The following is a 26754-nucleotide window of genomic DNA, read 5'->3' on the forward strand; positions in this document are numbered from 1 at the left end:
GAGTCATATGGTAGTTGCAGGTTTAGTTTTTAATGAAACTATCAAACTGTTTTTCAAAGAGTGGCTGAGCTACCTGGTTTCCACTGGTTATATGACTGATTTGGTTATTCCATATCTTTGCTAACACTGGGCACTGCTACTCTTTCAATTTAGCTGTCTGTAACAGCTGTGTAGTGATAACTCATTGTGGTTTCCATTTCCTTAATGGCTATGGTGCTGAACATCTCTTTACGTGTTCATTTACCATCCATACATCCTCTTTGGTGAAATGTCTATTTATGCCTTTTTCCTTACTAATTGGACTGTCTCCCCCTCTTTTTTTCTTACTAATGAGTTTTGTTTTGTTTTAAAGATTTTATTTATTCATGAGAGACAGAGAGAGAGACACACACACACAAGCAGAAGAAGCAGGCTCCATGCAGGGAGCCCGACGTGGGACTCGATCCCAATCTCTAGGATCACACCCTGGGCTGAAGGCGGCGCTAAACCACTGGGCCACTGGGGCTGCCCTTACTAATGAGTTTTGAAAGCACTTTTTTTCAGATACATGACTTACAAGTATTGGTGAGGATCTGGATAAAAAGGAACACTTGGGGCAGCTCGGGTGGCTCAGCGGTTTAGCGCCGCCTTCAGCCCAGGGCGTGATCCTGGAGACCTGGGATCGAGCCCGTTAGGCTCCCTGTATGGAACCTGCTTCTCCCTCTGACTGTGTCTCTGCCTCTCTCTCTCTCTCTCCTCTCTGTGTATTCTCATGAATAAAATCTTTTAAAAATGTAAATTAAAAAAAAAAGGAACCCTTGTGCACTATTGGTGGAAATGGAAGTTCTTCATAAAATTAAAAATAGAAGTATCATATGATCTAATAATTCCACTACTGAGTTTTTACACAAAGAAAATGAAAACACAAATGTGAAAAGATACATGTACTTCTATGTCTACTGCAGCATTATTTACAATAGCCAAGATACGGAAGCAGCCCAAGTGTTCAATAATAGGTGAATGGATAAAGAGGTGACACACACATGCACACACATACACACACACACACAGAGGAATATTACTCAGCCATCAAAAAGATGATATCTTGCCAAGTACAACAACATGGATAAACCCAGAGGGTATTATGCTAAGTAAGTCAGAGGGAGAAAGACAAATATTATATGATTTCACTTATATGTGGAAAATGAAAAACAAATGAATAAATAAAAAGCAGAATCAGACCTATAATAGAAAAACTGATAACTGCCCGAGGGAAGTAGGATGGGAGGATGGGTAAAATGGGAGATACAGGCTTCTGATGATGAAATTTATAAGTCATGGGGAGAAAAGATACAGAGTAGAGAATATAGTGGGTGGGATTGTTAACAGTGTTGTATGGTAAACACATGGTAAGTACACTAGTTGTGAGCATAGTATAATGTATAGAGTTGCTGAATCACTGTTGTACACCCCAAAATAATATAACACTGTATGTCAACTATTACCCTCAAAAAACCAAAACCCCACGTTTTCTCCCACTCTAGGCTTCCTTTTCACTTAACTAACAGTCCTTCAGAAAATAGCTTTTTAATTGTGATAAAGTTAATGTATCAATTGTTTTTTATTTTTTAAAGTCTGTTTTGTAATCTTTATACCCAATATGGGGCTTGAACTCACAATCCCAAGATCAAGAGTTGTATGTTGTACCAATTGAGCCAGCGAGGGGCTCCAACCACGATTCATTTTGAATTATTTTTTGTGTGAAGTAGGGGGAAGTTCCTTGTCTTGCCTATGGATGCTGTCCAATTGCTCCAGCCACATTTGACAAAAAGGCTACCTTTCCTCAATTGAATATACCTTCATAAAAATTAACTAAAAGAAAATCAAATGAGCATATTTATGTGGGTCTATTTCTGGAATCTCTATTTTGTTTCACTGATGTGTCTTTCCCTCTGCCATTGCTACACTATCTTGATTACTGTAGCTACACAGTAAGCCTTAGTATTGAGCAGAGTAATTACAAACTTTCTCTATTTCAAAATTGTTTAAGCTATTCTAGTTTCTTTGCCTTCTCATGTAAATTTGAGAACAAATTTGTTTATTTAGAAAATGACTTGCTGGGATTTTGAGAAAAACGGCAATAAATCTAAAGATAAATTTGTAAAAAAAAAATGGTATCATTATGTTGAATCTTCAAATCTATGAATGTAAGTATATCTCCCTAATAAGAGATTCTCTTTGATTTCTTTAATCAGCATTTGCAGTTTAGTTTTTTTTTAGAGAAAGATTGTGCTCATGAGAGCAAGGTGGGGGAGGGCCAGAGGGAGAAAGAGAGAATCTTAAGCAGGCTCCACTCAGCATGGACCCCAATGTGGCATTTGATCTCAGGACCCTGAGATCATGACCTGAGCCGAATCAAGAGTCTGATGCTTTTTTTTTACAAAAAGATTTTATTTATTTATTTATGAGAGAGAGAGAGAGAGAGAGAGAGAGAGCGCGCATGCACAAGTGGTAGGGTGGGGGGGCAAAGGGAGAAGCAGGCTTCCCTGCTCAGCAGATCCCAGAATCCTGGGTTCATGACCTGAGCCAAAAAGGCAGATGCTTCAATGAGCCACCTGGGTGCCCAAGAGTCCGATGCTTAACTGACTGAGCTACGCAGGCACCTAGCTTTTGCAGTTTAAAGCATAAAAACAGGGCAGCCCTGGTGGCTCAGTGGTTTAGTACCGCCTTCAGCCCTGTGTCTCTGCCTTTCTTTCTTTCTCTCTGTGTCTCTCATGAATAAATAAATAAAATATTTAAAAAATAATAAAGCATAAAAATACTGTAGATGTTTTATTAGACTTATACACATGTATTTCATGTTTTGAGCTATTACAAATGGCATGTTTAATATCATTTTGATTTTCACGTATTCTTTGCTAATATAAGAAATTCAACTGATTTTTCTTATTATCTATCTATCTATCTATGAGATTTTATTTATTTATTCATGAGAGACACAGAGGCAGAGACACAGGCAGAGGGAGAAGCAGACTCCATGCAGGGAGCCTGATGTGGGACTTGATCCTGGGACTCCGGGATCATGCCCTGAGTTGAAGGCAGAGGCTCAACCAATGAGCCACCGAGGTGTCCCAATTTTTCTTTTTTAAATAGAAACATAGTTGACATACAATATTGTATTAGTTTCAAGTATACAACATAGTGACTCAACAATTATATACATTACAAAATGCTTACCACAGAAAGTGTAATTACCAACTGTCATCATACAAAGTTACTACAATATTAGTGACTATCCCCCAGGCTGTATTTTTCATCCTCATGACTTACTTATAAATGGAAGTTTGTGCGTCTCTCCCCTCTGGCAAACTCTAGTTTCTTCTCTGTATTTATGAGTCTATTTCTGCTTTTGATTGGTTTGTTCACTTGTTTTGTTTTTTAGAATCCATATGTAAGTGAAATCATGCAGTATTTGTGCTTTCCTGTATGACTTATTTCACAGAGTGTAATACCCTCTAGGTCCATCTATGTTGCCACAAATGGAAAGATATTATTCTTTTTTATGGTTGAGTAATATTCCAGTGTGTGTGTGTGTGTGTGTGTGTGTACATACATATACCACATCTTTATCCATTCATCCATCTTGGGCACTTAGGCTGCTTCTATGATTTTTCTATTTTGATCTTGTATCCAGTGAGTGACCTTGCTGAACCTATTATTTGGAGGGTTCCTCCCACCTTTTTTTTGTAGATTCATCTGTTTTGTTTCCTAAATTCCACATATGAATGAAATCGTATGGTATTTGTCTTTTTCTGCTGACTTACTTTGCTTAACATTATACTCTCTAGATCCACCCAGGTCGTTGTAAATGGCAAGATTTCAGCCTTTTTTATGTCTGAATAATATTCTAGTTTGTGTGTGTGTGTGTGTGTGTGTGTGCACAAATGTGTGTGTATCACATCTTCTTTATCCATTCATCTGTCAATGGACACTTGGGCTGCTTCCATAATTTGGCCATTGCAAATAACACTGCAATAAACATAGAGGTGTATAGATCTTTCAAATTAGTGTTTTTGTATTCTTTGGGTAAACACCCAGTAGCAATATTACTGGAGGATATGAAATCCTCCCTACTTTCTTTTCTTTTTCTTTTCTCCTTATTTTCTTTTTTTTTAATTTTTATTTATTCATTTATTTATTTATGAGAGACACAGAGAGAGAGAGAGAGGGAGAGAGAGAGGCAGAGACACAGGCAGAGGGAGAAGCAGGCTCCATGCAGGGAGCCCGACGTGGGACTTGATCCTGGTTCTCCAGGATCACACCTGGGCGGAAAGCGGCGCTAAACCGCTGAGCCACCCAGGCTGCCCTCCTCCCTATTTTCTAATGTAAGTAATTAGAGTTAAAAATTTCTTAGCAATGCTTTAGCTGTGTCCCTTAAATTTGAAATATTTTCATTTTTATTTGATGTATATTTTGATTTCCCTTGAAATCTCATGAATATTTATAAATATGTTTATTTTCTGTGTGTTTGTAGAGTTACATATTACTTTCTATTAATTTCTACTTTGCACGTGGTCCAAAAACATATTCTGTAGGACTCCAATTCTTTTACATATGTTGAGATGTGTTTTGTGGCCCAACATACGTCTATCTTGATGGGTGTCACAAGAGTTCTTGAAAAGAATGTCTATTCTGCCGTTGTTGGGTGAACTTACGTATAAATGTCAATTAGATCCTGTTGCTTGACAGTATTAAGTTCTTCTATATTTTTGCTTTCTTTCTTGATGTGGGGCTTGACTTCATTGGGCTTGAACTCATGACCCTGAGATCAAGATCTGAGCTGAGATCAAGAGTCAGACGCTCAACCAACTGAGCCACCCAAGTGCCCCAACTGCTGATTTTCTATCTTAATAGTTCTACCAATTATTTTTTTATTTAAATTCAAGCTAGTTAATATTGTAGCATTGATTTCAAAAGTAGAATTCAGTGATTCATCACTTACTTAAAACACCCGATGCTCATCCCAGCAAGTGCCCTCCTAAAGGCCCACCACCTATTTAGCCCATTGCTCCATTGCTCCCCCCCAAATGTCAGTTTGTTCTCTATAATTAAGAGGTCTTTTATGGTTTGCCTCCATTTCCGTTTTTATCTTATTTTTCCTTCCCTTCCCCTATATTCATCTGTCTCGTTTCTTCAAATCCACATATAAGCAAAATCATGTATTTGACTTTCTCTCACTTATTTTGCTTAGCATAATACACTCCATCTAGTTCCATCCACATTGTTGCAAATGGCAAGATTTTATTCTTTTGATTGCTGAGTGTGATTCCAGTGTGTTTGTGTATGTGTACATACCACATCTTCTTTATCCATTCATCAGTTGATGGATATTTGGACAATTTCCATGATTTGGCTATTGTTGATAATGCTATTATAAACACTGGGGTGCAGGTGCCCCTTTGAATCAGCATTTTTGTATCCTTTGGATAAATACCTAGCAGTGTAATTGCTGAGTCATAAAGTAGTTCTAGTTTTGACTTTTTGAGGAACCTCCAACCTGTTTTCCAGACCTTACATTCCCCCCAACAGTGCAAGAGGGTTCCCTTTTCTCCACATCCTACCCAACATCTGTTGTTCCTGAGTTATTCATTTTAGCCTTCTGAAGATGTGAGGTGATATCTATTGTGGTTTGGATTTGTATTTCCCTGATGATGAGTGATGATGAGCACTTTTTCATGTGTTTGTTAGCCAGCTGGATGTCTTCCTTGGAAAAATGTTTATTCATATCTTCTGCTCATTTCTTAATGGGTTATTTGGTTTCGGGGTATTGAGTTTGGTAAGTTCATTATAGATTTTGGACACTAACCCTTTATTAGATATGTCATTTGCAAATATCTTCTTCCATTCCAAAGGTTACCTGTTAGTTTTGTTGATTGTTTCTTCGCTCTGCAGAAGCTTGTATCTTGAAGACTGCTAGGCTAGAACTTCTAGTATTATGTGGTGAGAGTGGACATCCCTGTCATGTTCCTGACCTTAGTTGGGAAAAGCTTTCAAGATTTTTTTCCTTTGAGGATGGTATTAGCTGTGGTCTTTCATATATGGCCCTTATGATGTTGAGGTATATTCCTCTATCCCAACTTTCCTGAGGGTGTTTTATCAAGAAAGGATGCTGTATTTCATCAAATGCTTTTCTGCATCTATTGAGAGGATCATATGGTTCTTATTCTTTCTTTTATTACTGTGGTATATCATGTTGATTGATTTGCAGATACTGAACCACCTCTGCAGCCTAGGAATAAATCCACTTGATCATGGTAAATAATCCCTTTAACATGTTGGATTCAATTAGCTAGTATCTTGTTGAGAATTTTTCCATCAATGCTCATCAGGAATATTGATGTAAAATTCTTTTTATTGGGGTCCTTGTCTGGTTTTAGTTCTATCAATTGTTGAGAGAAGTGTGCTAAAGTCTCCAACTATAATTCTGGATTTGTCTATTTCTTCTTTCAGTTCTAATAATTCTGTTTCATACATATTGAAACTCTGTCGTTTGGTGCATACACATAAGGGTTTGCTATGTCTTCTTGGCAGACTGACCCTTTCATCACTGCGCATTATCCCTCTTTGTTCCTGGTAATTTCTTTGCTCAAAAGTCTACTTTATAGGTTATTAATAAATCTACTCTCACTTTATTTTGATTGTTTGCATGGCCTATCTTTCGGATTATGTTTATTTTAAAAAATGTACCACTGTATCTGAAGTGAATTTATCAACAGTGTATACTTGAGTCATATTTTTTAATATAATGTGTCAACCTGTTTTTTAATTGATATGTTTAGATCATTTACACTTAATAAAACTGATATGTTAGGGCTTAAAGCCTACCATTTATCTGTTTATTTTATTTTTCCCTTCATTGTTCAATTCTCTATTTCATTTTCCTGACTACCTGTGGGTTACTTAAACATTTAAAAAATTCATTTTGATCTGTTTTTGTAAAAAATTTTTAATTCTGAGGTAACTGTAGATTCACATGTAGTTGCAATATATAACACAGAGAGAACCTATTCTCATTCACCCAGTTCCCTCCAATGGTAATATTTCATTTTATAATTATTTCCTCTATATAACACTGAGAATCACATCAAAGAATACTCTTCTTTCTCCAACTGTCAAATACAATTAGAAAACTCAAGAGAAGGATGGTCCATTAAATTTCCCTATATTTTGACTCTTCCTATTGTTCTTCATTCCTAATGTTTCGAGCTTCTTTTGTCATTTTTTTGTTAAGGGAACTTTTCTTTCAGGGTATATCTGCTGATGAAAAATTTTGTTACTTCATCTGACAATGTTTACTTCTATTTCTGAAGGATATTTCTGCTAGGGACAGAACAGAACTTTGGGCTGACAGTTGTCTTCTTTCTATATTTGAAAAATGTGCCACTTCCTTTGGACTCGGTTTCTAATGAGAAATCTTCCATCATTCAAAAAAGTTGTCCCCTTTGGGGCACCTTGCTGGCTCAGCTGGTAGAACGTATGACTCTTGATCTTGAGGTCATAAGCTCAAGCCCCCCAATGGGTGTAGAACTTACTTTAAAAACACTTTCCCCCAGGGTAGTCTGGGTGGCTCAGTTGGTTGGGTGGCTAATTTAGTTCAAGTCATGATCTTGAGATCCTGAAATTGATTCCTGTGTTGGGCTGCACACTCAGTGGGAAGTCTGCTTGAGGATTTTCTCTCCCCCTCCCCCTGTGCCCCCTCCCCCATGTGCTCTCTCTCTAAAAAAATAAATCTTAAATAATTTTTTCCCCTATAGATATATGGTTGCTCTTGTTGCTTTCAAGATTTTTTCTATCCTTAGTTTTCAGAGTTTGATTATGATGTGCTGTAGCATGGACTTTTTTGGGTTTATCTTATTTATCAAAGCTTATTCAGCCCCTTGACTATATGCTCTTTGCCAAATTTAGGAAATTTTTAGCTAATACTTCTTCAAATACTTTTCTACACTCTCTTCTACTTTGGGGACACTGAAGACAAAAAATGTTTAATCTTTTATTATTGTTCCACATGTCCCTGAAGCTCTGCCAACTTTTTTTCTGTGTTGTTCAGGCTGAGTAGTTCCTATTGTTATTATCTTCAAATTCACTGACTCTTCCCAGAGTCTTCTCAATTCATCTCTGGAACCCATCCACTGAGTTATTTCAATTATGTATTTTTCAGTTCCAAAATTTCTACTTGGTTCTTTATTACATTTCCATTTCTTTGCTGAGATTTTCTATTTTTCATTTGTTTCAAGAGTGTTCATAATTGCTTTCTGAAACATCATTAAAATGGCTGCTTTAAAAGCCCTGTCAGATAATTCCAACTTTTGTTTCATCAGAGTGTTGGCATCTGTGGATTTTCTTGTCTCAAGTTGAGATTTTCCTTGTTGGTGGTAAATTTCAAAAATTATATCTTGGTCATTTTGGATGTTAAGTGATCTTAGGTTTTAGCAAGCTTCTACTGAAACTGAGCCAGCAAGGGAATCTACCAGCAGGGAAAGGGAGGTACTTATTCTTTGCTACCAGGTGGGACTGAAGTTCTGGCTCTCCACAGGGCAGTGGAAAGTGACACTCTAGTAACACTGTCGGGAGATGCTTTGTTACCATGAGGAAGGGGTAGAAGTCGGTGCTCCTAACTCAGCTTCTACTGACATAGTGGGAGAGAGATGTGTGCTATGTAACTGGTAGGTGTGATAGAAGTCCAGGCTCTTTACTTGGTCTTCATTGACTCTACTCCAAGTAAGAAGGGGTGGGTCATCACCAGAGGGCAGGGGTGGAAAACCACTGACACTGCAGAGGTAGGGGATGGCAGGGAGGGGAACTTGTTACCCATAAAAGGAAAGGCCTAAGTGGAAGTCCAAGTTCTCCACTTAAACCTTTGCTGACAAAGGTGTACAGGTTTTATTTCCTGCCCCTAGTATTTTGTAGGAGTAAGGTATTTATAGTCAATCAGGTATCTATTTTTCTAGGATATGTCTTTCCCAGTCCTTGGCAAGGGAGAACAGACTTTTCTTGGGGATTTCTGTGTCTGTTCCAGCTGGCATTCCTAGACTGTTGGCATCCAACCTAAGACATGGAGGAAACAAAAAAATAAAATCCAGAGAACTTACTGTAACAACATTCCTTGATTACCAGAGTCCTTAACTGGTCCATTTTCTTCTCTAAACCTTTCAAAGTCTTCTAATATTTGTTTTACGTATGATGTCCAGAATTTTTAAGTATACTTAATGAACATGTCTGTTCCATGTAGCTTTGTGTAGGTACACGTGTGTTTAAGGAATTAAATGCATGACTTAACCTAATTTTATATAGTCAAAACAGAAGATGAACATAAAGTAAGAATCAGAGAAATGCAGTAATAGTTACGAAATAACCCCATCTTCCATGGAGATAGTAAATATTACCTTTCTCAGCTGTCCTCCGGATCTTGGGAATAGTGAATTTTTTCAGAGGATTGACTTCTACACCAGTGACTAATAGTGGTTCACTGACTGAGTTCATTTTCCATAGTGTCTTGTTTTTAGCAATCTCTTTCATTTCCATTTTGTTGGTGGCCTAAAATCAACCCCAAATTATTAAACAAAAGGTCAATACATATATAAGAGGCAATCTTAGTAAAATGTTTTAAAAACTTTTACATAGAATTGAATATTTATTCTTGGTCCATTCACAACAGATTCAAATCTCAATTTGCCAGGTTACCCAAAATAAAAAATAAATTAACAACTTTAGCTTTTATATAATCCTTGAGTATTTATTTTGTAGTTTCTAATAGACCTTTCCTGAGTAATATATATGTAACTGTAATTAGGTAACCAAAAGTCTGTGTTCCTGAAAAGCTTAATAACTTCCAAACAATTTTTATTAACATTTGGTAAAATTCTCACCAGATACTGTAGTTTTTAAAGTATTATGCCAACACATTTCTGTGAATAGAATGATATTCTCTAAATCAGAATCTCTGCCTTTGGAAGAAACTTATTAAAGTTGTAAACCAAATTCTGCACAACTATCCCTATAATTGATTGCCTAAACAGTCACTCACTGGCTATTGTTCCATAATATCACTAAATGGACTAAGACCTTATATATTTATACTAGTACCAGATTTCTTTTCCTCCCTTCTCCTTCCTCTCTGAAGCCCTCCCTCTCTCCCCATTCAACACAATGATTCTTAACCTTTTAAGTAAAACTCATACTAGGTATTGAAGGAGAGTTATGGAGCGTACACACAGAAAAATATATATAGACATGGATTTTTCATACCATTTCATAATATGGTTCACAGGCCTCCTGGTAGCTATCAACTGCTTAGTCCAAACTTAGATCATAATCTATATTAAGAGTTGCCAAAATTCTACAGAAGGATCACAATGGATAAGATTCTACAAAAAGCTCACAAAAGATTTTGCCCTCAATCTCCTCTCCACCCTTTATGAAAGATAATTTTTTTATAATGTTTTTTTTTAATTTTTATTTATTTATGATAGTCACACAGAGAGAGAGGCAGAGCCACAGGCAGAGGGAGAAGCAGGCTCCATGCACTGGGAGCCCGACGTGGGATTTGATCCCAGGTCTCCAGGATCGCGCCCTGGGCCAAAGGCAGGTGCTAAACCGCTGCACTACCCAGGGATCCCTATGAAAGATAATCTTACAGTCTCCCAATCAAACGTGGATCAAAATAGGGAATGGACAGAGACCAACAGAAATAGAAGAAAATCAGTCTGTTTCCTCATCCAGTCTCATTGATAGACACTAGTAATGTTGCCTCCTAACAATAATACCCTTAAGATACACTGTACCTGGCTGGCTCAGTTGGTAGAGCACACGACTCTTGAACTTGGGGTATAAGTTTGAGCCCTGTGTTGGAAGGGAAGAGTAACTTATTTAATGAATTAAATTACAAAAGAACCTCTTCAATTAATCATGATCTATACCTACTGTACACAAAGGTATACTATCAGTTGAATATACTTGAGGAGCCAAGTACTGCAACAATACTCAATATTGCTTTTAACTATAGTTAAATTGTATTTTCAGTAAAGATGAATAATGCTATTTCAGCTCTGTGGTTTCTTTCTTTTTTTTTTTTAAGATTTTATTTATTCATGAATGGGGGGGAGCGCAGAGACACAGGCAGAGGAAGAAGCAGGCTCCATGCAGGGAGCCTGACATGGGACTTGATCCCGGGACTCCAGGATCAGGTCCTGGACTGAAGGCAGCGCTAAACCGCTGAGCCACCCAGGCTGCCCTCAGCTCTGTGGTTTCTTATAAAATGTTCCTTTAATAGAATTTACTAATAAAGTAGACCTCTGAAATTCAGTGATTTTGTTCCTTAGTGCTTAGGATAATACTTAGCCACAAAGTAGCTAAGTTAGGAAGCATTTATTTTTATTATTTTTTTAAAGTAAGCTCTATTCCCAATGTGGGGCATGAACTCATAACCCTGAGATCTAGAGTTACATACTCTACTGAGTAAGCTAGCCAGGTGCCCCTCCAAGTAGCTAAGTTAAAAACTGTGATGAAAGACGAATATTCAGGGCACAATGGTATTCAATGTTCTTCATTAAATAGGTTGCACTCAGCAATTTTTCAAGTAGGAATAATACTCTTTTAACTTCAGCCAAACAAATCAGCCATGTAAAAGTGATAACAATTTCATACAAATCTTTACATTCATATATATAAGTTCCATAACCATTAATTTATATTATTTTTACATACATATGCAAAAATATATTCCATTATATACTGCAAAATATATACAATAGTCCTAACCACTATGTAAATGCTACATATATGACATATATCATATATTTTAATTCTAAGTATTTATGCTGAGGCTGTCCTATGAGATCCTGAGTTATTCTAGATGAGTAGTAGAGAAAAATCAATTCTAAAAACTTCAAGAATAGTTAAACCACAGGGCACAGCACATATTATTAGGTCCTTAGCAGATATTTGCATGAATGAATGAATGAAAAAGATCACACAAAGAAACCAAAAGCAGAAAGGTTCCCCAACAGCTAAAACATCTATTCATATAGGACTTGTATATTATGAGCAGCTTTAAGCTAATACATTTAAAAATTATATAAGGGGCATCTATATAACCAGTCAGTTAAGTGCCTGACTCTTGACTTCAGCTCAGGTCATGATCTCAGGGTTGTGAGATTCAGCACTGAGTTGGGCTTCACACTCAGAGTATAATCAGCTTCAGATTCTCTCTCTCCCTCTGTTCCATCCCCTGGTTGGGCTCATTCTTTCTCTAATAAATAAAATCTTAACAACAACAACAAAAAAGATTAGGGACATGTGGGTGGCTCAGTGTTGAGCATCTGCCTTTGGCTCAGGTCCTGATCCCAGGGTCTTGGGATTGAGTTCTGATTCAGGCTCCCACAGGGATCCTGCTTCTCTCCCTACCTGTCTCTCATGAATAAATAAAATCTTTAAAAAAACTAATTATACAAAATAATAATTTTAAGAAAAATGTATTAAAACTGATTCAAGAAATTAAAAGAATTCATCATCTTAGTACTATTAAGAAAAAATTAAATTAGTAGTTACAAACTGATTCTAAACATAAAAGCAAGGCAGCCTGGGTGGCTCAGCAGTTTAGCGCCTGCCTTCAGCCCGGGATGTGACTCTGGAGTTCCGGGATCGAGTCCCACATCAGGCTCCCTGCATGGAGCCTGCTTCTCCCTCTGCCTGTCTCTCTCTCTCTCTGTGTGTCTCTCATGAATAAATAAATAAAATCTTAAAAAAAATAAAAATAAAAGCATTAATATATCAAAAACAAGCTGAGTTCATCCTGCAACACAAAGGAGATTTATCACAGGAAATATGTACATTTCATTTACTACATAAATCTTTATTTTTATATTTTTAAAGATTTTATTTATTTATTCATGAGAGAGAGAGAGAGAGAGAGAGAGAGGCAGAGACACAGGCAGAGGGAGAAGCAGGTTCCATGCAGAGAGCCTGATGTGGGATTCGATCTCAGGACTGCAGGATCATGCCCTGAGCCAAAGTCAGACGCTCAACCGTTGAGCCACCCAGGCACAAACCTTCAAAAACCTACATAAACCTTCAAAAAAAGGAAAATCAAGCGATTATCTCAATAGATGCAGAAAAAGCATCTAGTCAAATTAAAAATTCACTTATTGGAGTGTCTGGGTGGCTGAGTCAGTTGAATGTTTGCCTTTGGCTTGGTCATGATTCCCAGGTCATGGGATGGAGTTACAGACTGAACTTCCTGCTCAGCAAGGAGCTTGCTTCTCTCCCCCACCCCGCCCCCGCTCATCCTTGTACTCTTTCTGAAGCAGATAAAATCTAAAAAAAAAAAAGGAACCCCTGGGTGGTTCAATGGTTGAGCTTCTGCCTAGGTCTCTGCCTTTTCTCTGTGTCTCTCATGAATAAATAAAATCTTTTTTAAAAATCTAAAAAAATTTCACCTACAGTTTTAAAAAAAAATTAGTAAAGAAGAATTGATGGAAACATTCATAATTTGATGAGTATTTACCAAAAATTTATAGGAATTTGCTAACTACCAGAAGCACTACCTTCTAAATTAAGAATAAAACAAGAATATGTTTGTTTCCTTTATCTCTGTTTCCTTTTAACAGTGGGCTGTTATGATATTTTACCTAAGTAAAATTCATTCATCCATCTAAAACTTTATCCACCTAAATTTTCTCCTACAAGCTGAGACTCACACTCTTTCACGTTGCTGACATATATGCCACGCTAGATGCCAATCAGAGGAGGGTGAAGACAGAAGACCTGGCCCTGGCTCTGCAGAATTCATTTCCCTGTGGCCTTTACCTTTCCCCTTTAGCTTGCCTTTATATACTTTTTATTTCACAGAGGTAGATAGCAAGTAAGGCAAAAAATGTTTCAAATTTTGGTTCTACCATTAATTAACAATGTTACATTAGGCAAAATGCCTAACTTCTCTGAGGTTAACAGTATCAACACCTCACATGGTTGTAGCACCTGTACACTGTAACTGCACAGAATTAACTGTGTGTGTATTCCTAAAGCTCATCCTATGAAACCAAGTCACAGAATTTGTCAAGAAGCACAGTATTGCAAAGGTAATCAGGTTAGAAGTGATGTTGATTCTAACACTAGAAATTAATCAATTAACCCTTAGATATCTCACTAACATCAACAGTGTATTACTCTGTGTGCACTATGAATCGTAATACATTGTTCAGCGACAAGTTGGTAGCAAAAGAGTAAACCCCTTTTATGTCAACTAGTCTAAAGATCTGATCTCTCAAAGTCTATTTTAAAAGAGTTTTTGTGGGATCCCTGGGTGGCGCAGCGGTTTGGCGCCTGCCTTTGGCCCAGGGCGCGATCCTGGAGACCCGGGATCGAATCCCACGTCGGGCTCCCGGTGCATGGAGCCTGCTTCTCCCTCTGCCTGTGTCTCTGTGCCTCTCTCTCTCTCTGTGACTATCATAAATAAATAAAAATTTAAAAAAAAAAAAATAAAAAATAAAAGAGTTTTTGTACTGAGTTTCCTAAGACCACCATCAAACGTTAAGAATCTGAATGTTTGGGAGATTAGAGATTACCAAATAAACCTGCAAAATCTTTTACTTGATTACTGTCAGATTCTTAATAACATAGCTAGGTGTTTCAATGGAAAAACTTAGAGAGCCCTAGAGTTTAATAAAATTCAACTGCTATCATTTATGAAAAGGTTTCCTAACATAAGGTAACTGAGAATAACTGCAGATACACAAAGCATTAATTAGAAAGTTTTTTTTCAGTTCTCCCTCAAACTTTTGATGGGTCAGCTTGTTATCTTTAAAATGTCTAAAAGTTGGCAGCCCCAGTGGCGCAGAGGTTTAGCACTGCCTGCGGCCCGGGGTGTGATCCTGGAGACCCGGGATTGAGTTCCACATCGGGCCCCCTGCGTGGAGCCTGCTTCTCCATCTGCCTGTGTCTCTGTCTTTTTCTCTCTCTCTCTATGAATACATAAATTTTAAAAAATCTTTAAGAAAAAAGTCTAAAAGTTTGCTAATCTCTAACAACAACAAAAAATGACTGTTTCAGGATTTTCTGGCAAATAACAATGTTCTATTTTAACTTCTTTTCACAATTACCTTTTATTTGCACCAAATACTGATTTTTAATCCATGTTCCATCCCAAAATATGCTTAAGTAAAAATAACTCTATTTTATAATATTACAGTAATTACTGTAATGATATATAATGATGATATGGCAAAGATCATTCATTGCTTTTCTAGTGATCTTGGGACAGAGTTCCTGATGAATAAATAAAATTCTCAGAACTTTAGTCACAAAAGTAAATTCTGAGTTGTTCTGCAGAGTGTTAAATGTTTCAGACTAAGAATTACCTCTGATAAACAAAAGGTTAAATCAGATCATACATATGTTAAACTACATATATAGTGACATTAAGCCAAGAATCCCTCAGTTAAGATTGTATAATGTAAAGATAAAATATATTTTTGTCTTATTTTTCATTTTATAGATCAGGGATTGGCAAGTTACAGCTCACTGTTAGTTTTCATAGGGACTACAAACTAAATGACAAAAAAATCAAGAACAGTATTTTATGGCACTTAAAAGGTATATGATATCCATAGTAAGTTTTACTGGGACACAGCCACACCCATTTATCTATTGTCTGCTGCTTTATGGCTATATGGCTGCTTTACTATTAGAAAAGCTCAGCTGAGTAAATGTGACAGAGACTCTATGGCCTACAAAGACTAAAATGTTTAGTCTTTACAGAAAGTTTGCCAACCTGTTAGAGATGATGCAATACAACTAAGTATCTAGGAATAGGGACAATAAAAACTAGGTCTCATGATTTCCCCTTTTAGAGTTCTTTCTCCTATATTCCCATTGTCTCACTGATGTCTCCTCTGTATTGTTTTGTTTTTAAAAATTTTACTTATTTATTTGAAAGAGAGAGAGAGAGAGAGCATGAGCAGGGAGGAGAGTAAGAAGCAGGCTCCCTGCTGAGTAGGGATCCTGACATAGGACTCGATTCCAGGACCCCAGGATCATGACCTGAGAAGAAGGCAGAGACACCCAATTGACTGAGCCACCCAGGTGCCCCTTTCCACTGTATTCTGAATTTTATCCCTACTCACTTAGCTTCTCTGGATCTTGCTCAAAAGTATTTAAACAAGCTCAAACCCAATCATTTCAAAAACAGAATCTGCCAGAGTCATCTTTGCCCTTATCTAGATCATCTCCCACTTTCTCCTCAATCTTATTTTGATTTCTGACTTTACCTCAACGGTTATTAATTAATGATTTTTCACATCAGTCTCTCACTCATGTAAGGATACTCCTGGCTCATAAACTACTTGGCCTCTCTACATTTGATATTTTTGACCAATCTATGCCTGAAATAATACATTCTTCCTCTGACTTTTGTGACTTCATAATCCTGATTTCAAGCAGTGCTTTCTTTTCTCAGCCTTTTAATAATTCATCTTTACCTGGTTTTTATTACTGTTTTAAGTTTTACCTACATAAAGGAAAGAAGAGAATAATCTCTTTGAAGATTTTTTTAGTATGTTATCCAACTAATTTTAGTCAACAACAAAATCAGAATCTTGAGGTTTTAATTTGCATTTCTTTCATTACTCATGAGGTTGAGTAATTTTATTTTTTCTATCATTTGTTCCCATCTTTTCTTTTTACAGGTAAGATGGTTTTTAAATGATTTTTAAAGACTCTACACACAGAGAAATTAGTTTTTGTCTGTCATAATAAGTGTTGCAATATTTTTCTCTTAATTTTGTTTATGGCATTTGCCTCCCATAGCAAAATTTTAATTTTCCTGTTATTTAATTTTTCAATCTTTTATTGTACTAGATTTTTATTCTATCACCAGCAGTGTGTGACAGTTCCCGTTGTTCCATATCCTCATCTCATTTGATTGGCATTAATTTCTGCCAATCTGATATCTGCATAAGCTATTTCACTATGGTTAGTTTGCATTTGCTTGATTTTTTATGAGACTGAGTATATTTGTCGGTCATTTGAGTTTTCAAACCTGTGAAATGCCTGTTCACGTTTTTTTATCCACTTTTCTATGAGGCTATTTATCCTATTCTATGGTTTTTGCACAAAAAATCTTTTTGAGATATTAGGTCTTTACCAGTTACACTTGTTGCAAATAATTTTCCACTTTTTAAACTTGTTTTTCACTTTAACAAAAATATTTAATGTAGTTGAAATTACTTTTTTTCCTTTATATTTTTGCTTTTGATCAAATTTAAGAAATGATTCTAAGGTTTAAAGATAATCCCCTCTATTCTCTTCTAAAAGTTTTATAGTTTTGCCTTTTACCTTTAAGTCTTTAATGCACCTGAAATTAATTTTGGTCTGAGATAAGTAAGAAGGGCTCAATATTTCCATGTGAGTAAAAAATCATGCTAGTATTTATTTGAAAAATCTTTCCTTTCCCTATATATCTATGGTATCTCTAACATAAACCAACTTCCCATATATGCACATATTCTGGGCACTCTGATCTGTTGTATTGGTTGGTATCTTTCTGTATTCTTTTTTTATATTTAAAAAAACATTAATTAATTAATTAATTTATCTATTCATTCATTCATTCATTCATTCATTCATTCATGAGAGACACACACAGAGAGGCAGAGACACACAGGCAGAGGGAGAAGCAGGCTCCCTGTGGGAAGCCTGATGCAGCACTCAATCCTGGAAGTCCGGGATCACACCCAGAGTCAAAAGCAGACACTCACCCAGGCATCTGTATTCCTATACCAACATCACACCATGTTAAGTGATCCATGTTTGGACATAACCAAAAGAAAAGAAAAAAGAAATCTTGTTCTTCTGAAACATCTTTGCTCTGACATGCATATTTTTAAATGTTTGTCTAATAAGAAATCTTGTTTAGGTTTTAATTGGAAGTTCACTGAACCTACTACTGATCAATGACACTGTTTTACTAGTTTTTCTATCTTGAACATGGGCTATCTCTCCACTTATTCATGTCATTAATATCTTTCTATAAAGCTTTATTTTTTTTCCATGAAGATATAACAGGTTTTAAAGAATTTATGCTAAGTTTTTAATAATTTTAAAATTACTACATATGCTATCTTTTAAAAAATTTTTCACTTATTCATTGCTAATGTTTAAAATGGCTTACAGGATGATAAAAATAATGACTAACATTCATCTGCAACACTTATTAGGAATACTTATTTAAGTGGTTTAGAAACATATTGATCCATTTAATCATTGTATCCCTAGGAGATACCCTTTATTTTAAATTATGAAAAAAAGCATAAATTAAATAATGTGCCTAAGGACATACAGTAGACAGTATTTGTTGAATCTGGAATTCAAAGCCAGGCAGTCTGGTATCAGAGTGAATGCACCCACTATGAGCAAAATGACCTTCAGTGAAACTGGTTTCTATACATTGACTCCTGGGGAACCTTGCTAAGCTCCTGTTAATTCTAACAATTTGTCTTCATAAACAACTATATCTTTTGTAAATGATGAAGGGCATATAACAATTTTCAGTTTATTTCTTTTTTCCAATTATTATACCATTTATTTCTTATGCTTGCCTTAGTGGGCAGGCTAGGAGTTCCAACATATGCCAAATATAAGTGATAATGTCAGATGCATTGGTCTTTCCCTAACTTCAAGGGGATGTTTTAAATATTTTAGAACTGGATAAATTCTATTTTTTTGAAAGACCTGCTATATCAGGTTAAATCTTCCTGGGTATAAAATTCTAGACTGACTGACATTTTCTGTTGGCACTCTTAAGCTATTATCCCACACTACTTACTGCCATCCACTGCTTCTATTAAGAAATTGCCTCCAATCTAACTGCCACTCATTTATGGGCAAATCTTTTTTCTCTGACAGCTTTTGAAGATCTCTTTGTCTCTGGTGTTCTTCATTTTCATTATAACATTCTAGTATAAGCATATCATGGACTTCTTGTATTTAATTTTTGGTATCTTTGACATTTATGTGAAATTCTTGGCAATGTTATCTTTGTACTGTTGTGGTATTGCTCCATTTCCTTACAACTTTTAGTTACCTATGCTCAAATCTCTACCTTTATTCTTCATGCTTCTTAACTCCTAATTCATATATTTCATTGCTTTTTCCTAGGTTGCATTCTCAATAAACTTGATTTAAAATCACTAGTTGAGGGCAGCACAGGTGGCTCAGTGGTTTAGGGCTGCCTTTGGCCCAGGGCCTGATCCTGGAGACCCGCGATTGAGTCCCACATTGGGCTCCCTGCATGGAGCCTGCTTCTCCCTCTGCCTATGTCTCTGCCTCTGTGTGTGTGTGTGTGTGTGTGTGTGTGTGTCTCATGAATAAATAAATAAAATCTTTAAAAAAAAATAAAATCACTAGTTGATTTAACATACACATACTAAAAAAGGAGTGATATAATATCTGGGTTGTCTGCTTTAAAATTATCCAGTTTATAATTGCTAAAGCTTGAAAATGGTATCTGGGGTTCATTATAGTATTGTCGTCATATATGTTAGAATTTTCCAGAATAAAAATAGAAGTATAAGAGTGTTCAGCTAAGTGTGCATAAATTATCTTTAAAAGAAAAAGATAATATTAATTGCCTATGAAGAAAGGAATAATAAGTGATTTAGAAATAGGGTGGAGAGCGATTTATTAGTTTATATTTTTATTACCTTAATTTTTATCTTCATAATTTATAAACTCTTAAAAACAAAAATAATCTCACTATTGTAACAAAAAACATAAAATACCTAAGCATAAGCATAAGAAATGGTCTGGGAATACTTCTAAAAAACTGAGGGTCATAAAAAATTTGCTGAAAGGGGGAACAGGCATACTTTATTTTTGAGGAATACTTACTACTGTGGATATGCAAAATCTTCCTATATTAAGTCCGTAAAGTTGATTCAATCTTGAAGTTGACAAAAATAATACTAAAGGTTATAAGATGGGCCGCCCGGGTGGCCCAGCAGTTGAGTGCCTGCCTTTGGCCCAGGGCATGATCCTGGAGACCTGGGATCAAATCCCACATTGGGCTCCCCGCATGGAGCCTGCTTCTCTCTCTGCCTGTGTCTCTGACTCTCTCTTTCTGTGTCTCTCATGAATAAATAAAATCTTAAAAAAAAAACCAGTGAGGAATCCATCATATTTAAACAGTAACTAGCCATATGGAAACAAAAACACAAAAGTTAAAACTACAACGAAGTGTATTTTTTCCATACCCCTTAGAGGATAAAATATTAAAGTCTGACAATATTAAATGCTGAAAAAAGGTGCAGAGCAACCAGAACTCTCATACACTTCTGGTGATTGTGTAAACTGGCACAGTCACTTTAGAAAAAACAATCAGCTATTATCTTTTAAGGTTGAAGATGTGCATTATCTTCTGACTAGCAACTCCATTCTCTAGGCATCAACACTCAAGCAACAATTCACAAAGTGTGATCTGAAAACTTCTGAGGGTCCCCACAAGAGCATTTCAAGGTGTCAGCAACTACGTATCTGTGAGGTCTTATTTCTTTATATTCTTCGATCAAAACAACAGAAATCGCAAAAGACTAAATGCAGAAGCAGGTATGAGAATTCACCTGACTTCTATTAGGCCTGATTTGCAATAATGAAAAACAACAGCACTTTTCTGTGGGAAGTATTTTTTACTAAAATATTTATATTAATACATGATGGATGTGTTATTATTTTTAAATGAAAAAATTTCTGGATTTTAACTTGATACAGTAAATATCAATAGATGTAACCCTCATCAACAAAAGTTCTTTAGGTCTTAAATTTGAAGGGTAATGAAAGGGATCCTGTATAAAGAATATATTGGTTTTGTCCTGGCAAAGAGCTTCAAAAAACCTTGGAATTTCCTGAAGGAGTGACTTTGTTTTGCTAAAAGGTGACTCATGGTGGGACCCTACACAGCTTCAAAATGAGGGTTGGTCACCAGAAAGAGACGTTTGTGATTAGAGAGTTCGGACTTTTCAGTTGTTCTATTGGGGAAAAGGGCTGGAGAATGAGTTTAGCCACATGTACAATGATTTAATCAATTGTGCCTCCTTAATGGAACCCCAATAAACACCAAACACTAAAGCTCAATAGAGCTTATTGCTTGATAAACACACTGATGTGCTGGAAGGGGTGATGCTTCTGGACTTCATGGAGAGAGGTCATTGAAGCTCTGTGTTCAGGAACCTCCAAGACTTTATTCTATGTATGTCCTTTGTCATAAAACTGTAGTTTTAAGTGAAGTGCTTTCCAGAGTTCTGTGTGAATTATTGAAGTTGAGGGGTCCATGGGAACCCTTGAATATGTAACCAGTTGGCCATAGGTGTGGATGGCTTCGGGAACCCACTTGCAACTAGCATCCGAAGTAAGGGAAGTTCTGTGGAAGACTCAGGTCTTGTGGAGTCTGCCACTCAGTCCAGGTGTGAGAGCTTTTGTGGTTGTGTGTGTTTAGAGGGGGTAAGGCAGAAAGAAAGAGGGGGAGAGAGGGAGAAAGAGAGAAGGGGAGGAGGGACAGAAAGAGAGAGAGAATCCCAAGCAGGCTCCACGCCCAGTGCAGAGCCCAACATGGGGCATGATCTTACAACCCTGAGATCATGACCTGAGCTGAAAACAAGAGTCAGATGCTTAACCAACTGAGCCACCCAGGCGTCAGTGGCTAGTGTTTGAACTGGACTGCATTACACTACAGTTAAGGTGGAAACAGCAAATTTTAAAACCCAAATCTCTGAGAACTATTACCCCAGAGACGCTCTCATTCATGTATACCTAAAGGCAAGTAGAAGAGTGTTCAAAGCAGCACTGTTACTGAGTAACTGAAATGTCCACTGCTGACCACCAGAGTGGATAAACTATAGTATATAATACGTCAGGAAATATAACACAAGTGAAAATGAACTAAGCTATATGAAACAATGTCAAAACACATTGGAAAGATTAAAGTATGATGCCATTTATATAAAGAAAGTAAAACTGAATAATTTAGAAAAGAAGAAACTGGGGAACTTGGATGACACAGTCAATTAAGCATCTGACTCTTGGTTTTTGGCTCAGGTTGTGAACTCAGGGTTGTGGGATTGAGTCCCATGTTGGGCTCCATGCTCAGTGTGGGGTCTGCTTAAGATGCTCTGTCCCTCTCCCTTTACCCTTCCCTGTGTACTCTCTGTAAAGTAAATAAATAAATCTTAAAAAAAAGAAAAGAAGAAATATGATAGCAAGCAAGTCATCAGCTTGTGTATAGCAACCTTGGTTAGTTTCAACAAAAATTTTTCAATTCTATACCAGGTGAACAACTAAGTGAGGCTAGAAAAAAAATACATACAGAAGAAGGATTTAGACAAATTTGTGCTTAACAGATCTACAGAAATATTCTCCTCCTCCTTATCACTCATTCATGGGGTTTCATTATATACCCATGATTGATGACTGATAGAATTATCATATCATTTCCAGAAAACAATTTTTTCAAATTTCAATGTTGTTTAATTAGGACATTTATTAAAATTAATAAGAAGTTGAAATAAATAAAAAATTTAAAAATCAACTGAATTTTAATGTACTCTATTATCTCCCCCACCAAAGATTACAATTAAGTTGATAGGTCTTGTATCAAATGGCAATCTACAACAGAAAAAATACAAATGTGTTAACTGAATGGCAGCTAAATGCTGTCAAAAACAAAGAAAATGTGACCACCAAAAATTTACTATTTTCCAATAATTCCAATACTTTCCATTTACCATTCCATACTATAACTATTACACTTTATAAATTTCTTAAAGTATCATACTGGCACTCATCCTGAACTAATATCCAGCCTATTATGACAAAACTGGTCTAATGTTTCAGGGGGAACTTGTACAACCAGAATTATATTAAAATTTGGCTTTAAATAATTTATTTGAGTTTAACATTTTTTATCAATCTGAATTCCTAACTTTATTAAGGAAGTAACCATAAATTTAAAAATAGTAAAAAAATAAAATAAAATAAAATAAAATAAAATAAAAATAAAAATAGTATTAATTAGATTCTGTTCATCCTAACTGGAAACATCTCAATGTTTTAAAATTAATTCATCTCATGATATGTAGAGATGGTGAGATCAAATCTCTAATCAGACCACTGCTAATAGATTATGTCAACAAAGGATACTTTGACCAAATATTGTTTCTTTGATAGTTTTGGCTATAATCACCACCGAATATGGAATTAGTATAAATAGAGACAGGAATTGTGCAACCAGAATGCAGTGTTCTTACTGGTAAGACTAAAGTTTCATAACTCAGGTAACACTAGGAAAAAGAGGGCTAGGGTAGAAAGTTATAGAAGCTTTAGCTCTTTTACCATGCCTGGCTCACATAATATTGGTACATGGGTAAGAGAAAGTCTTTTAAAGGTAGGCAAGGTCTAAGATACATGTATATATTTAACATACACCCTTTCTTAGAAAGCTACTGGAAGATGTGCTTTGGGGGGAAAAAAAAGACTGAATCTAAAATGGGATTAAAAAAATGAATGGATACAACATCGGGCAGTAACCCTAGGATGGATGAGAGTAACACACCATTTCTAGGAAATCATCAGTCTAGACTAAAACAGGGAAATGGAAGACTTAAAAAAAAATTCACCATACACTTGAAACTAATATAACATTGTATATCAACTACAATTTAAAAAAAAAAGAGAATTCTCCAGATTAAAAAAAAGAAAAAGGAACTTATATATCTTACCACTCAAAAAACCATTACTGACAAGTACCAACACATTTGCAGAAAAAAATATTAGATTTATAGAAAAACAGGCTACAAAAGCATTTATTAGTTCTAAGGAAAAAATTATAGACAGCCAAAGATTTATCTATTTGAGAAACAGAGACAGAGAGAATGCACATGCGTGAGAAGAAGGTGCAGAGGGAGAGGGGAGGAGAATCTCAAGCAGATTGCACTGAGTGCGGAGCCTGACACCGGGCTCCATCTCATGACTCCAAGAACATGACCTTAACCAAAACTAAAAGTTGGACACTTAACCGATGGCACCACCCAGGTACACCTTATGGAAATAATTTTGAATGTGTTCCCTCTATTCCATTATTTATAAGATTTTGAAGATTTTGATAAAGATTGTCATTAATTCTGTTTTTAAATGTTTGGTAGAATTCACCAATGAAAACGTGGTCTTGGGCTTTTCTGCGCTGGGAGATTATCAACTTTCATTCTTGTTATTGGTCTAAGACTTCCTATTTCTTGGATTCATGGTTCAGTCACATGGTAATCTGTGTGTTTTTAGGAATTAACTATTTTTCCCCCTAAGTTATTTGTTAGTATATAATTCTTTTTTTGTTTTTCAGTTTTTATTTTTTTTAGTACTCTCTACACCCAATGTGGAGCTCAAATTCACAACCTTGGGATGCCTTGGTGGCTCGGTGGTTAAGCATCTGCCTTGACTCAGGGCATGATCCTGGAGTCCCGGAATTGAGTCTCACATCGGGATCCCTGCATGGAGCCTGCTTCTCCCTCTGCCTATGTCTCTGCCTCTCTGTCTCTGTGTCTCTCATAAATAAATAAAATCTTAAAAAAATATTCACAACCTTGAGATCAAGAGTCATACGCTCTTCTGACTAAACCAGCCAGGTCCCCCAGTATATAACTGTTTATAGTAATCTGTTATTATAGTATATACTTCTGTGATTATCTGTTGTATTGTTTTCTCTTCCATTTCTCATTGGTTTTTGAGTCTTCTCTTTTTTTCAGATTTTATTTTTAAGTAATCTCTATACCCAGTGTAGGGCTCAACCTTACAACCTCAAAATCAAGAATCATATGTTCTATGGACTGAGTCAGCCAGGCACTCTTCTTTGTCTTAGTTAATATAGTTAAAGTATTGTCAATTTTATTTTATTTTATTTTTTAATCATTATAGAACAGATCAGTATTTTTTTTTAAAGATTTTATTTATTTATTCATGAGAGACACACACACACACACACAGAGAGGCAGAGACACAGGCAGAGGGAGAAACCGGCTCCATACAGGGAGCCCGACATGGGACTCGATCCCGGGACTCCAGGATCAGGCCCTGGGCTGAAGGCGGCCCTGGGCTGAAGGCGGCCCTAAACCGCTGAGCCACCCGGGCTGCCCAATTTTATTTATTTTTTAAAAAAAACTGGTCATCACGTTCAATGTTATGTTATTGTTTACCTGGGTCTCTATTTTATTTATTTCTGACTTTCCTTTGTTATTTCTTTCCTCTACTAAATTACAGCTAAGTTTCTTCTTTCCCTAGTTCCTATCTTTTAAATAGTGCCAACATAAATGGTTACATATTTGTAGTGAAATAAGATCCCGAGAACGTAATATAAAATTTCAAGTTGGGTATGAATGTATAGTACAATCATTCACGACACTCTTTAGCAATAGTGGGCATTTCAGGGGAAAGGAAATCTAAAACCTTAGGAAAATTATTAATGAAGTAAGAGACCAGGAGGAAATTTAGCTTCGATCATGATACAAAGTATGGCAAAAGCAGCTGGAAAAAAAAACCAACAACAATGGTTAAAGATAAAGAAATTATAATGAAGCTAAAAAAGCACAACAGGAAAGATGGAATGGGAGACACATCAAGAAAAGAGATCATAGTAAAAAAAGTAAAGAAGGGTGCCAGTCAGTTGAGCATCTGACTCTCGATCTCAGCTCAGGTCTTGATCTTGCAGTTGTAAGTTCAAGCTCTGCGCCGCCTACTTAAGAAAAAAAAAAAAAAAAAACAAGGGAGGAGGAAGATGGCAGTGGAGTTGCGCGTTTCCCAGGAGGAAATTAAGAAGGAGCCGGAGAAAAATCAGGAAAAAACGTGCCTGCTACTGCTGCATATCTTCACCACCAATACCGGCGGCCACCACAGAATGGACGAGTTTTCCCGTGGAAACATGCCGTCCAGCGAGTTGCAGAACTACACTTGGATGGATGCAACACTGAAAGAACTGACTAGTTTAGTAAAAGTCTACCCAGAAGCTAGAAAGAAGGGCACACAGTTCAATTTTGCTATTGTTTTTACAGATCCTAAAAGGCCTGCCTATTGAGTAAAGGAAATTGGCAGCACCATGTCTGGGAGGAAGGAGACTAATGACTGCAGTCACAGAAGTTCCAAATAGGAGACTGTCTGGACATAGCAATCACAACTCCAAATCGGGCACCACCTCCTTCAGGGTGCATGAGACCATATTATTATTTTATTTACTATTTCCTGAATTACTATTTTTCAATCAGTTATGTAAAATAAATTCTTTTTCCTTCCCTCAAAAAAAGAGGGTTAAAGTGTCTGTAACACTAGCACAGTGGCTAGTATTGGTTTCTGGTAATGAAGAGTTTCCAAGTGGAAATGAAGCATTACACTGAGGAAACCAAGAGCAGAAAGGTCCAGGCCCATGGAGAGGAATCGGGTGGTGACAGAAAATTGGAAGGAGAAATTTCTTCTGGATGCCATAATAAACAAATAGAACACTTAGAGAGAAAATATGAATAGAATACTGGAGGAATTTTCAAAGCTCTCCAACTGGTGAGGCTGAACTAACATAAAAGAGCAAGGTCATAATCAAAAGGATCATGATCTGGGACGCCTGGGTGGCTCAGTAGTTAAGTATCTGCCTTTGGCGCAGGGCGTGATCTTGGCGTCCTGGGATCAAGTCCCACATCA

General features: G+C 36.4%; 1 protein-coding gene across 6 annotated transcripts in view; it reads right to left on the bottom strand.

Moving 5' to 3' along the window:
* Positions 1-26754, bottom strand: part of TEX15 (testis expressed 15, meiosis and synapsis associated) — a 91019-nt gene that overhangs the window by 46209 nt on the left and 18056 nt on the right. For 2 of the 6 annotated variants that reach the window (XM_072776350.1, XM_072776351.1), the window contains exons 3-4: positions 10821-10878; positions 9423-9573 (exon numbers count right to left, since the gene is read on the bottom strand). In XM_072776350.1, coding sequence (XP_072632451.1) covers positions 9423-9561 — 139 coding nt within the window. In that variant the 5' untranslated portion in view covers positions 9562-9573; positions 10821-10878. Of the gene's footprint in view, positions 1-9422; positions 9574-10284; positions 10389-10820; positions 10879-26754 lie in introns of those variants that run through there. The other 4 variants (XM_072776352.1, XM_072776353.1, XM_072776354.1 and 1 more) reach the window with 3 other exon arrangements.

The sequence above is a fragment of the Canis lupus genome, chromosome 15, assembly GCF_048164855.1.
Source record: "Canis lupus baileyi chromosome 15, mCanLup2.hap1, whole genome shotgun sequence".
In the NCBI taxonomy this organism is placed as follows: domain Eukaryota; kingdom Metazoa; phylum Chordata; class Mammalia; order Carnivora; family Canidae; genus Canis; species Canis lupus.